The 13,623-nt window shown below is 41.4% G+C and overlaps 1 protein-coding gene across 1 annotated transcript; it reads left to right on the top strand.

Annotated features, from left to right (window-relative positions):
- Positions 1 to 12,257, top strand: CD40LG (CD40 ligand). Its single transcript, XM_010389102.2, has 5 exons — positions 1 to 327; positions 2,188 to 2,319; positions 6,272 to 6,329; positions 8,243 to 8,305; positions 10,931 to 12,257. The coding sequence occupies exons 1-5, from the start codon at positions 172 to 174 to the stop codon at positions 11,305 to 11,307; spliced, it is 786 nt and encodes a 261-aa protein (XP_010387404.1). The 5' UTR covers positions 1 to 171; the 3' UTR covers positions 11,308 to 12,257.
- Positions 12,258 to 13,623: the final 1,366 nt, after the last annotated feature.

The following is a 13,623-nucleotide window of genomic DNA, read 5'->3' as shown; positions in this document are numbered from 1 at the left end:
GTAACATTTTTGCTGGGAGAGAAGACTACGAAGCACATTTTCCAGGAAGTGTGGGCTGCAACGATTGTGTGCTCTTAACTAATCCTGAGTAAGGTGGCCACTTTGACAGTCTTCTCATGCTGCCTCTGCCACCTTCTCTGCCAGAAGATACCATTTCAACTTTAACACAGCATGATCGAAACATACAACCAACCTTCTCCCCGATCTGCGGCCACTGGACTGCCCGTCAGAATGAAAATTTTTATGTATTTACTTACTATTTTTCTTATCACCCAGATGATTGGGTCAGCACTTTTTGCTGTGTATCTTCATAGAAGGTTGGACAAGGTAAGATGAACCACAAGCCTTTATTAACTAAATTTGGGGTCCTTGCTAATTCATAGGTTGGTTCTACCCAAACGATGGATGATGGTAGAAACCAAATAGAAGAATGGTCTTGTGGCATAATGTTTGTTGCCTAGCGATGAAGTCTCATATTCTTGTCTCTGGTTAGGATCTTGGGATCTGGAATCAGACTGCCTGGGTTCAAATCTTGGCTCTGCCCATGCCATCTCTGTTATCCTGGGGCAAGTGCCTCAGTTTCCACATCTGAGAAATGGGGATGGCATTGGTGTCCGTTTCATAGATTAAGTGAGTTTAGCCTTGTAAAGAGCTTAGAAGGGGGTCTGATACATAGTAAGCACTATGTACGCACTAGCTATAATTATTTGCTAAAGTTCTGCTTTAAAAGTAAGCTATTTTTTTATGGAGACAACTTTTTTCTTTTAAATTTCCAGCTAGGCAAGAAGAGCGTCAATTTGATCTAAAATTTCATAGTGCTTCGGATTAACATAGACGGATAAGTCCCAGAATTTGCAGTCTTTTAGTAAAAGTAGCATTCTCTGTGTAATTCTTCGCAAACACTGATTGTAGTTGCAAGATGCTCAGTTTCCCTCTGAGATGTTTTACACTTTTAAATGGTTAGACTTGCAGGAACAAAAGAGCAGAGTAACTTAGTAGGCTGTTTTGCATTCTTAGGAAAAGAAAACCATCAGGATTTATTTTGTTTTCATGAATTTTTTCACTTCCACTGAGGAGTATAATTAGCTGGTGTTGACAAAACACCAATCATAGATGTAAAGGAGAAAGTTGATTAGTTTTCTGGCTGTTCCTAAAATTCTGGATGCAGGAACTGTGGCTAGAAAGCATCTGGATGATTGCACTTTATCAGGGATACTTGAGTGTCTTCTCTTAGGATCTGGACCTAGAATTAATGTCATGAGATTTTTCTATCAGGATAAGGTGAGATAGTGAGGGCTGAAGTCATCCACTGGGTTATCCAAATTTTAGGTTTCACTGCTGAAAAACGAGGGGGCTTCTGGTCTGGTTGGTTATTTGTGTTTGGCCTGATGTGCTCTGTCAGTCAAATGTCTGGACATAGGCCTAGCTTCTAAAGGGGCAATAGTGACCTTGGTGGACTGATATTTACCATACTATTTACATGTGCTCTTAATGACAGCAAAAGCTGCCAGAGTAACTGAATCTTGTTTTGAATCTAAAAAATCTACTCTTAAAGCAAGAAAATGGTACAAAATTAGTTGACAATGCAAGTGAATTCTATACATTTAATTATTCTAAGACATTGGAAACTAAAATATCTTGTTACTTTGAGGATAAAAGATGATTTCTTTAAAAATGCAAATGTTTTCTACAAATACTAAAGTTAAAAGGGAGAGAGATGTAATTAGAATTCATTAACTGACACATTGCAAATTAACTTCTTTTTATAAAGCACTGCATCACAAACACTAAAATGAAGTGGGCAAATTAGCTCTGCAGAAAACTATTTTCTAGGCTGATGTTTATAATGACCAATCATTACTGAAGCAATGAGAAATGTGACAATTACAGAATATTGCTGCTATAGTATGTTGAAAAAAATATGCATTTTGTAATGAACATTTAGTAGAATAGCTCTGATTTCTACCTGGAGTTTCTGATAACGTGACATCTTAATTGCTGGCTTTTATAGATTTTTAAACTGCAAATACAAAATAGCAATCAGCCAATATAATAACTTATTATTCCCCATTTATGCCTGAAAGTCCTCCTCTTGTTGATGCCATGGAAATGAATGTAGAGACAGATATCATTAGCTGTATTCTCCTTCCGAATGACATTTATCATATCCTTGTTATTTCAAAATAGATAGAAGATGAAAGGAATCTTCATGAAGATTTTGTATTCATGAAAACGATACAGAGATGCAACACAGGAGAAAGATCCTTATCCTTACTGAACTGTGAGGAGATTAAAAGCCAGTTTGAAGGCTTTGTGAAGGTAAGGAGCTTAGTTGCTGGTAAAAGTGTCATTGAAATGTTCTACTACATTTTCTAGATTGGGAAACTGACAATGCCAATGTTTAAAGATTGGTTACAGACACAGACACACACACACACATGCATATATACACTCATACATGGGTGTGTGTGTGTGTGTGTGTGTGTGTGTTAAAAAAATAAAAAAGACACTCTCTGGGGAAAATACACCCTTAGGGGCACAGTCAAACATATTTGTGAGCTTACATATATGCAGCTACCACTAGGCAAAATGATAAAGTCCACCAAGCTTGGTTTTTGCATTTCTGTGTCTCCCCATCCAAACCTTGATGCTCTCCCACTGGGGACCCATGGTCTGATCCCCATTTCCCAGGGAAGCAATAGCCATCGACAGCTGCCGTGGCAGCAGGCCACAAGTGAAGGGACTCCTGAAGACTGGTAACAGTCTATGGTGCTTCTCTGATGATGGAATTTTAGATGTCCTGACAGTAAGATCTTTCCCTTTCACTGGGAAGAGAGGTGCGGGGAGTAAATAATAGACATTCTCAGTGCCGCTCAAACCAGGTTCTATATAATATCACTTGCTCATGAAGCCCACCCACTCTATGACCGGTCATGACCAGAGGCACAGAGGGTTCAAAGACTTTTAGCCCACCAGGCTGGTAGCCAGCATGAAGTCACTGCAGTGACTATGGCTTATAACAGATACCTAAAACAAGAATTTTTACAACCTTTACATTAATTCCATCGTGACAGACATGGGGTCTAGGGGCTCTTCTCCTGAGGCAGAACATCAAGATTTCTTTCTGCCTATGTCCCTCTCAGAACACTGAGTCAAATACCCTTGGGCCTCGGCTCACTTAGGGGTCATTTCTAGGAGGCAGCACTCAACATTGACGACAGTTCTGGGCCAGATGGGTGGGTACCTGGGTAAACCAACAGGAATTAGTTCTCACATATAGATTATGTGTAATTTAATGCAGGCATAAAATGTTTAAGATCTTATTTCTGATCTTATTCCTCCCCTCCTGTACTGTCACGGAGGTGTCATTTTAATTCATTAGTGAAGACTCTAACAGCTTATTCCTGAGTTACCTATGGAGATCAGAATGCAGCTGAAATCCGCTGCTCACTTTCAGGTTCTTTACACTAATCTAGGTTTTAGATGAAACTCCTAAACCCTTTCTTTGCAAGACTGGCCAGCTAGGAAAACGATTTGAGTTTCTTCTGTTCTTTGAGGATTTGGGCCAGTATTACAGAGTATTGGAAGGTGTTACGAGATTAAATGTGAATAAAGGCACTTTCAAAACAATGGTTAATAATCCAAATAACAGACTGAATGTGCTTGGCTGTGTGACTTTGAGTAAATAACTTCACCTTTCTGGGCCTCAGTTTTGTCATCTATAACATGAGAAGACAGATTATCTGTAAGGGCACTACTAGCTCTGACATTCTATAATTATGTGATAAGCCTTCAGTTCCCTCCAATGGCAGTGAGAGTGGCTTGTCAGTCCCCCTCGTTTCTTACAGAGACTTTTACAGTTGAATTGTCAATTCCTCACATCAATATTTCGGGTTGGATATGTACGTAAAGCTCCCAAAATCAGCTACCAAGGATAGGAATAAGGAAAACAGTCAGTTTGGCCTCCCTGCTTATGCTTGTATGAAAAAAGTGACAGCTCCAATGTTTCATATTCTTAAAAGGCAGATCTTCTCAGGCATGTCAGCCAGGGCCCCAGGAATCTCCTCCTTACACACAACTAAGGAGGCCCCTTGTCTCTACTGCAACAGGTGTGGAACCCTGGTCAACACCACCCATACCTAAGATTATGCACAATGAGTAGATACAAAGTCCTCCAGCTACCCAATCCTCCCCCAATGACGGATCCCCTTTCCAATACAGTTTCCCCCAAATTGCTTACTCTAAAACAATATTTTAGATTTTGAAAAAACTCAATAGGCCAATTATAGAATAGCTCCAGATTGGATTCATATTTTCTCAGCTAATGTTAGCAGGCTTTCTTTCCGGGCCACAATCTGGCCGCACCTAAGCAACCTAAAGTTTGAATTTGGGGTCTTTGAATCACCCTAGGGCTTGATGAGGTCTTAGAAGTCATCAGATCCAATTCTCAATCCACAGCTTCAGGCTTCTCTCCACCTCCTGACTAAGTGGTCATCCAATCTTTGTTTGAACATCTCTAATGACAAGGAACTCATTATCTCTGGAGGCAGGTAGCACCAATCTGTCATTTTGGTATTCAGGGCTCAAGTGAGGGTAAGCAGAGGTATTATTTTGAGTAGTATAATTTCATATTAAAACTTACAACCCACCCCACCTCTGCTAGAATATTCAGTTCCAGGATTATTTGCCCACCAATGCCTGCGATGCCTTTGAGAGAGTCAAAGCGTTTATATATCAAGTTAAAGGGCAACCTGTCCATACCTGCCACATGGAACTCCCACTAAGAGAGAAATAACTCATTCTGGATTTTCTGAAAGTCCACTTTAAAAAGTATTTCAGTTGAGGTGGGGAGTGAAGCAAGAAAACAAAGGCTCTGGGGAGTGTGGCTGGGGGAAGTTCACGGAAAGGCTAGGCTGGGCTCATGAAACACAAGCTTTGCTGACTTCATGTTTTCATCTTGGCCAGGCTTCAACACCAATGCAACAACTTAGCCTAAAAGTATCTCAACCTTGATCACCACACTCTACTTTTTGAAAAGACACTAAATAGTCATTTGTTTACTTGTGATCTCACAAACATTTTCCTGTCACCACATCTTCATAGCGCTGCGCTTCAGCTCAAATGGAAAGTTGAAGCTCTGGGGCCCATGTGAGTGTTCTGAAGCTCAGGTTCCCCTGGAGGCTCTGTGAACTACGCCCTTAAATCTGGCAACTGAGCTGAGCCTACAGCCAGCACTCAACAGTGACAACACAAATTCCTTCTCGGGGAGGAAAGAAAAGGAAGGGTCCTGTAGACAACTGATTCCAGGAGTGGGAAGGAGCACAGGACTACGATTTCATAAGATGTGAAAATACTACTGTCTTCTTCCCTTGTGTTCAGAGGATAGACAGATGGAATAAGCTAAGCCCAGCCTATGAATGTCATCTCACAGTTTCCACAAAACCTCAGCTTCTTTGGGTGACCTCATACTGACCAGTTAAGCCCTCCAGGCCTTTTGTTCGGTCTCTTTAAAATGGCAGCAATAGCCTTTATTATCTTCCAACCTATGTTGATGGAAGTTCTTGTTAGCTTCTTTAAATACCTGTAGGCTTCCTTCAGTTTATAAGTGAAAAGAAACCTTTTAAGAAGTGTTGCATTTGCCTTTGAACATCAGCACCATTGGGAGATGACCTGTGTTTCCTAAATGCTGATTATTCTAAATAAATACAGTTCACCTATCAACAAGAGAATCTCTTCAGTCCATTGAAAGGGATAGAAAAATTAAAAATGTCTGAGGGTCTTTTCATAGCCTGGCATTTCTCTCCCAAGGTCAAACTTACTATTATCTTTTCCTACAGGATTTCAGACCAAATTTATTCTAATAGATACACACCATGCTTTATGTTTAATAACATTCCATACGCCAGTTCCCAGGGTAGAATCATCTCCCCATTCAACATTATTTGTCAATATCTGTCAAAGCCAAGGAGGTTGGGGTCATAGGAAGGGTCAGGATCACAGCCTCTGGTCTGGAGAGAACACTGGAATGGAGATAATAAGGCCTGGATTTTACTTCCAGATTCTTCCCTGTCTTTCTGGGTTGTCGGCTCGCCTGTCAGATCCATGGACTCCGAATTGGCAGGATGGAATTAATGACAGGATCCGAGTGTGTATTATAATCCTCACCAGAAACAGACAACAGAGTAATGACAGATGCAAAACGAATGATAACTTTAAAACCCCACAGCAGAACCCCTGTCAAAATGACCTTTTGCAATGATTCTTATTTTAGGATATAATGCTAAACAAAGAGGAGAAGAAGAAAGAAAACAGCTTTGAAATGCAAAAAGGTAGGTTTGCTATTTATTAATTTCTATGAATGCCTAAAAACTAAAAGGAAGCTTTAGGCTGATCATATTGAACAACCCAGTGTTGTTGCATCAGGGAACTTTTAGCCCTGGAAATAAAACAGGAACACAATTGTCAAATTGACACATTCTCTGGTCCCTGTGATTTGGAAAGACTTTGTACATATATATTTATGAAGAAAGGATATGTTCCTTTAATGCCAATGATACCAAATCTGAAGAAATCCCATTATGTTCAGTACCTTAATAGAAGCAACCATATAGCCTGGTACCACCTACAGTGGAATGAGAAGACAGGAAAGTCATCATTTGGTAACAGTGGCATTCATCACTCACTGATAACAGTTTTTCATGGGGCACAGTGGCCGGTGGAGCCCCTGGGATCAAGGAGTGACAATGTCACAGTGTTCTATTATTTGCCCTGTTCTTAAAGTCAGAGCATCCTGAATATCTCAGGGTTGGAAGAGACCTTGACAGTTCTCAAATCCACCACCATCCCCACAACAAAAATCTCCTTCACAATAGCACTGACCATCCAGCCTCTGATCAAACATGTCTAGGAATGAGGCACCTTCCACCTCATAAGGCAGCCTGATCCATCTTTGAATGGCTCTAATAATACTAAGATTACTATACTACTCGAGAGAAGTCTTTCCTCTTCAAGTCAAACTTTGTTCCTATAATCTCCACTCACTGGTCCCAGTTCTGCTCTTTGAGGCCATAGTAAACAAAGTATAATTGCTCTCCTACCCAGCAGCTGTCCAGATATGGAAGACAGCAATCATGGCCACCAAGCCTTGATTGAGCTTTTTCTTCTCCAGGCTGAAGATCCCTGATGTCTTCCACTGTTTCTCCTATGACCCTTTCCAGGCCCTTTCCTTTGCCACACACCTCCTTTTCATGGACACACTAACTTTTTCGTGTTCTTTTAGAATTTGGTTCCGCCAACCAATACAATAATGCCTGACGTAACTTCAGCAGCAGATTATGGGAAAGAGCTGGTGTTGTTAGAGAGAATATTATATCACAAAGTGGGTGAACACGATGTCATGGCGTCTGCAAACTTAATACACGCAAAAACATACATACACACAGAGATAGAGATACTATTTTCTGAGGCAAAGAGAGTACTCAGAACTTGCCTTAACTGTTGTTCTGGATACTAAATGGTCATCTGACTTCCATGAAGGTTTTATCTTCAGAATGACTGCAAGATATGTTGAGTAATAGTACCATGCTGTCTGTTAATTACAGAGAAATCTGAGGAAACAGTTTATGCAGATGCTGTCTAGAAGTCTTCAGGAAAATTATAACATTAAACAAACTTGTCATTTAAGTCATGCAATTTAACTCAACATTTATTGCCCAACATCAGGCTCATACTGGACAAAAAGAAACTTCCACACAGCCTCTGCCCTTAGAAGATTGGGACATCTCATTAGGGAGCAGGGCTTTAACACAAGAAATAATGAAAGATAGATTCAATAGTTTGGCCAGTTGCTTGACCAAATCAGAAACCATAAGAATCTTACTAAGCGTACAGACTTTGGAGCCCACTAAAATCCCCAGTGTATGGAGTTGTTCCTAAAAGCAACATTCACAGTATGTTTAATGAAGACCAGCGTTTTTAGCCTGTGTCAATCTATGCAAAATGGAATCGAGTATTGATCAACTATTAGGAGAATGAGATCAATGGAAACAGCCAATTCAATTACTCAGATATTAGAAACCAACTTTTCCTTCAGTGGGAGAGATTTCAGATCATTTTATCTTTCCTTTTACATAATCTATTTTTGCACAGTCTCTATTACACAGTTGTACAACTGAACCGAATAGTTTTGTGGGCAGTTTTTGCATTATTTTAGCCTGACAGTTTGTTTTTGGTTTCATTTCAGGTGATCAGAATCCTCAAATTGCGGCACATGTCATAAGTGAGGCCAGTAGTAAAACAACATCTGGTAAGTCACACAGCATCTGAGTGGTAGCCACCCACGGGGAAAGGCTGGGATGCCAAAGTCATGTTACCTAATGGTTAAACTCCTCTTTTCTCCTGGGACCCAATTTACAAACCTACCCCTACACTTCTCCTATTCCTTTCTTTGTCTTCAAAGTGAGTTCAAATGCACAGATGGGACTTAGAGGGACAAAAGGAGGTGGAGTGCAATCTCGATGTTCTCATTATGTTCTTGTTCAGTGGCTGATTCTAAATGATGAATTACTGGGTGGGTGGAGGGACCATTATTCTGACAACATAGAAGAAATGGCAGGTAGTGACCTCCTGACTGGGAGCATCCCTCCTCCTAACCCCTCTTCACTGTGTGGAAATGGGCCTCGTGGGGTATTTCCTGCCATCTGTCAATCCCTGTATGATTAAGCTTAGCCTCACTGAGGCCAACCTCAGGGAAATTAAAGGTAAAATCATTCTGTAAAGATCAATAGGTCCCAAGACGTTAGATTTTCCAATGAAGTAACAACAGACGACATATTGTGATCTTTTCAACTCTGAAAGATTTTATTTCCACATACGTTCTGCCTCCATTCTAGCCTTTAGATATTTTTTCCCAAATGTTCACCTTGCAATAACTGGTGCCGGAGAATATGTCGTATCTGATAAATGGATGGAAACATGCACACTAACATAAAGTCCCCCATCAACATAAAGGCAAGAGCGTCAGAGGAGTCTTTCAAAAATTCAACAGAATTTTTTGAAAATTCTGTTACTCCATTACTCCGGAATGGAGTTCTAAATAGTACGTGTGTGTGTGCATGTGTGTATGTGTGTGACAGAGAGAGAAAGAGAGACAGAGAGACAGAAAAGACACCACTTCATCTCTGAAGTGGCTTGGGCTTCCCAGTAAGTGTAACACATGGACAGTTATCATTATCGTGGATCATGGTACCAAAGTAAGAGCACTGAATAGGGAGTTTTTGAATGCTGGGATTCAAGGACCATGACCACCGCTTGCTGGGTGACCTTGAGCAAGACCCTTTACCTATGCGGCAGTTTTCTACTTCACCTACTTTACAGGGTGACTTTGAGTATCAAATCAGCTAATGTGGCCGAAAGTAGCTGTAAGGTGACACTACTTAGTTTACTTCACCATGGCTTAGATGTCAAAAGAGTGACATAAAGCCCCTCATTAATACCAGTTAGTTACACAATATTTAATAATTTTGTCAAGTACCCCTTCTCTCTTCTGGATCAGATGACAACAACAGAGCAATCTCCTAGAAGAATAGCTTCCCACTGGTCTTTTTTCACCTGTATCTAAACCCTTGCTCTTGGATATATTTCATAGAGCTCAGATTCTCCCAAAAGGCTCATAATGGATATCAGTCCTACAATATCTTACAGTCTGCATCACAATAGATTTCCAGTGGATCAGGTGGGAAGACAGTAACATTCCACCCTCACCCCAGTCCCAAATTTCTTCTTCCTACCTAGCCATACTGCTAAAATCTTGCCCTACATCCCATAGCAAGTACTAAAATTAGGTGAGGACGTACCAAAGTAAACTTACTGAACTAAAAGTTTGAGAACCTGCCCTTTTTTTCTCAATAAAATGGTTCAAAAGGGCAAACATTCTAATGAAGCATTGTTTCTGGAGTGGTCTGGAGGGCCCAGATCTGTCAGGCATTTTAGGATGTCTCTCTATTAGTAAAGGGTGAGTCTCAGCACGTGGGATCTTGTGCCCTGATAGACCTAAGACTATTGAATACGAATTATTTTTTTAAAAGCTCAAGGAAGCAAACACATCACTACTTTCACTTTTCCTCACCCCTCACCCCCATCAGTCAGTCTAGCTTTCTGTGGGAGCTGAGATTTGAAGCCGGGTGCACACACTTCTTTGAACCCACTCAACATCTCAGCCGAGAAAATGGCACACTGTTGGTGGGTACTCTGGCTTAGCCACAAGAATACTGGTACTTTCAAGTTGGTGGCGCCCACTACAATGGGAGATCAAAACATACCGTGAAATGAGCACACAGTTTATTTTCATACTTCCTTGCCTAATTTTAGTCCTTGCTGGGGGAGGCAGATCAGGTTTGCAACAGCATGATCAGGTAGGAAGAAATGGGGTCTTTTCTCTGTGCTGAGGCTGAGCTAGGTAGACTGACAACTCTTTGACTTTGTAAAATTCAAGGCAAGTAAGGTATTCATGGTAATATTAGTAAACATTTGGTCTGAGTAACTTGGTATGTATAATTTATGATGTCAAATTTTGAAATCATTTGTGCCTTCTTAAGTTCAAGGCAAATTGGCTATAAGAACTCTAACAAGAGAAAGAAACTCACTGTGATCTCTTACTTTATTTAATCTTCATAAGTCTCTGAAATATGCTCCAATATGAGCCCAGTGTTGCAGATGAGGAACTGAAACTCAGGGAGATTTAGAGGCTTGCCCAAGCTTAAATAGAGCCTGGATTGGAACATGGCTCTGTCTGACTCTGAAGCCCATGGAAGGGGCCTTGAGAATCCATTCCTATACAAAGCCAGTATCCAACATTAAACTATATTTTTTGTCAGAATGTGAACCATGCTCTGCTTCACCTCACCACAAACTTTTCCTCTCTTTGTAACAGTACTACAGTGGGCTGAAAAAGGATACTACACCATGAGCAACAACTTGGTAACCCTGGAAAATGGGAAACAGCTGACCGTTAAAAGACAAGGACTTTATTATATCTATGCCCAAGTCACCTTCTGTTCCAATCGGGAAGCTTCGAGTCAAGCTCCATTTATAGCCAGCCTCTGCCTAAAGTCCCCTGGTAGATTCGAGAGAATCTTACTCAGAGCTGCAAATACCCACAGTTCCACCAAACCTTGCGGGCAACAATCCATTCACTTGGGAGGAGTATTTGAATTGCAACCAGGTGCTTCGGTGTTTGTCAATGTGACTGATCCAAGCCAAGTGAGCCACGGCACTGGCTTCACGTCCTTTGGCTTACTCAAACTCTGAACAGTATCACCTTGCAGGCTGTGGTGGAGCTGACGCTGGCAGTCTTCATAATACAGCACAGCAGTTAAGCCCACCCCCTGTTAACTGCCTATTTATAACCCTAGGATCCTCCTTATGGAGAGCTATTTATTATACACTCCAAGGCATGTAGAACTGTAATAAGTGAATTACAGGTCACATGAAACCAAAACGGGCCCTGCTCCGTAAGAGCTTATATATCTGAAGCAGCAACCCCACTGATGCAGACATCCAGAGAGTCCTATGAAAAGACAAGGCCATTATGCACAGGTTGAATTCTGAGTAAACAGCAGATAATTTGCCAAGTTCAGTTTTGTTTCTTTGCGTGCAGTGTCTTTCCATGGATAATGCATTTGATTTATCAGTGAAGATGCAGAAGGGAAATGGGTAGCCTCAGCTCACATTCAGTTATGGTTGACTCTGGGTTCCTGTGGCCTTGCTGGAGGGGGCCAAACTTTAGAACGTCTAACACAGCGGAGAACCGAAAAACCCCACCCTGCCACCCACTCGGACAGTTATTCATTCTCTTTCCATCTCTCTCTCTCCATCTCTCTCTTTCAGTCTCTCTCTCTCTCTCTCTCTCTCTCTCAACCTCTTTCTTCCAATCTCTCTTTCTCAATCTCTCTGTCTCCCTCTGTTAGTCTTTTCTCTCCCCCAGTCTCTCTTCTCAATCCCTCTTTCTAACACACACACACACACACAGTCAGGCCGTTGCTAGTCAGTTCTCTTCTTTCCACCCTGTCCCTATCTCTACCACTATAGATGGGGGTGAGGAGTAGGGAGTACAGCCCTGAGCCTGCCCACTCCTCATCACGAAATGACTGTATTTAAAGGAAATCTATTGTATCTACCTGCAGTCTCCATTGTTTCCAGAGTGAACTTGTAATTATCTTGTTATTTATTTTTTGAATAATAAAGACCTCTTAACATTATCGTTGTTGTTTGAGTACCTAAAGCTCCCAGTCAGGTTGGGAAAAGAGGAAGCACTTGGAGGGAATTTCCCCAACCTTTGTGATGTTTTCATAAACTTTGTTCTCAAGCTACTTATATTATAAAATATCTTGGTGGCAGCACGGTTTCTGGAAGTCTGTGACAGCCTTTGATGGATGATGTGCTAGCCTATTCAGTGAAAAGCAATCTAGGTCTTTATTTCCAGCTTCTTCTGAAAAAGTTGCAGGAGATTGATAGAACATTTTTTAATTAATCACAGCCAAGTGAGGCTGGAGGGGGTCCTTAAATGAGAAGTAGTGGCATAGCTTATTAATAGCTGTCTAGGTGGTTCCACTTAGGCAAGAGGAAATGGAGCTGGGAAAATCTGAGGCGAAGTATTGGTCCCCTAGTCTTCCACTGAAGTCAATGGAGCCATTTCTTGTCACCTCTAATAGAGGAATTTTTCATGTAAGATACCCAGAGTGGAGTGTTCATCTTTACTGGGTAAGTCCTACATGCTCACTGTTGGTTATCTCCCTGGGTTCATGGTTTGAACTTAGCAGCACCTTCGAGCCACTAATGCCATGCTTTTTGTTCTCAACTGTCTCCTAGAATTTGCCTGCATCTCCAAAGGGTGGGCCTAGTCCTCAAACCTAATACATTCCAACAGAACTCTTAATTTTTCCCCCCACACAATGGGACCTGTGTTCAATGTTTCTCATTCCAGTGAATGGTGTCTTCATCTACCCTGTTTTTCAAGTCAGAAATTGGCTTGACTTCACTCTCATCACCCCCATGTTCAATCCCTCCAGCCTATACTCATCAACCCTATCTCTTAAGTAGTCCTTGAGTTAATCTACTTCTTTCTATCTCTACTATTGCTATCCCAGTCCCAACTATCACCATCTCTCTTCTGGAATAGTACGACAGCCTCCTAGATTCCCTGCCTCCACTCTTGCTCCCTTCCATCCATTCTCCATGCACAGCCAGTCCCCTGCTTCTTATGAATCTTGTAATAAAGACCAAAATAATATATTTCATCTCCTGCTGCCACCTCTCTCGGTCTATTAAGTTCTAGCCCTCAGTTCCTCTAAGCAAGGTTACAAATGCTTTCCTACCTTAGGGCCCTGGAATACTGTTTTCTCTTCTTACAAGACCCATTTCTCTCCCCTACTGCACCCTGCACTTAGCAAGTGCGTCACAGCACTTATCATGGTTGAAGTTTTCCCTACTACACTGTGAGCTTCTTGAGGACCAAGACCTTGTCCCGTTCACCATGATACCTTCAGCGTCTACCACAGGACCCAGCATTGAATTGGCCCTTTATTTGGTGCATGAAGGAATAAATGAATGAATAAATACAGCTGC

The sequence above is a fragment of the Rhinopithecus roxellana genome, chromosome 7 (genome assembly GCF_007565055.1).
Source record: "Rhinopithecus roxellana isolate Shanxi Qingling chromosome 7, ASM756505v1, whole genome shotgun sequence".
Taxonomy (NCBI): domain Eukaryota; kingdom Metazoa; phylum Chordata; class Mammalia; order Primates; family Cercopithecidae; genus Rhinopithecus; species Rhinopithecus roxellana.
This window is presented reverse-complemented; position numbering and strand designations above follow the sequence as displayed.

Coding starts and splice junctions, on each gene's coding strand:
- CD40LG (XM_010389102.2), top strand. CDS start 172: ATGATCGAAACATACAACCAACCTTCTCCCCGATCTGCGGCCACTGGA. Junction 328..2,187: donor TTCATAGAAGGTTGGACAAG/GTAAGATGAACC, acceptor ATTTCAAAATAG/ATAGAAGATGAAAGGAATCT. Junction 6,330..8,242: donor CAGCTTTGAAATGCAAAAAG/GTAGGTTTGCTA, acceptor GTTTCATTTCAG/GTGATCAGAATCCTCAAATT.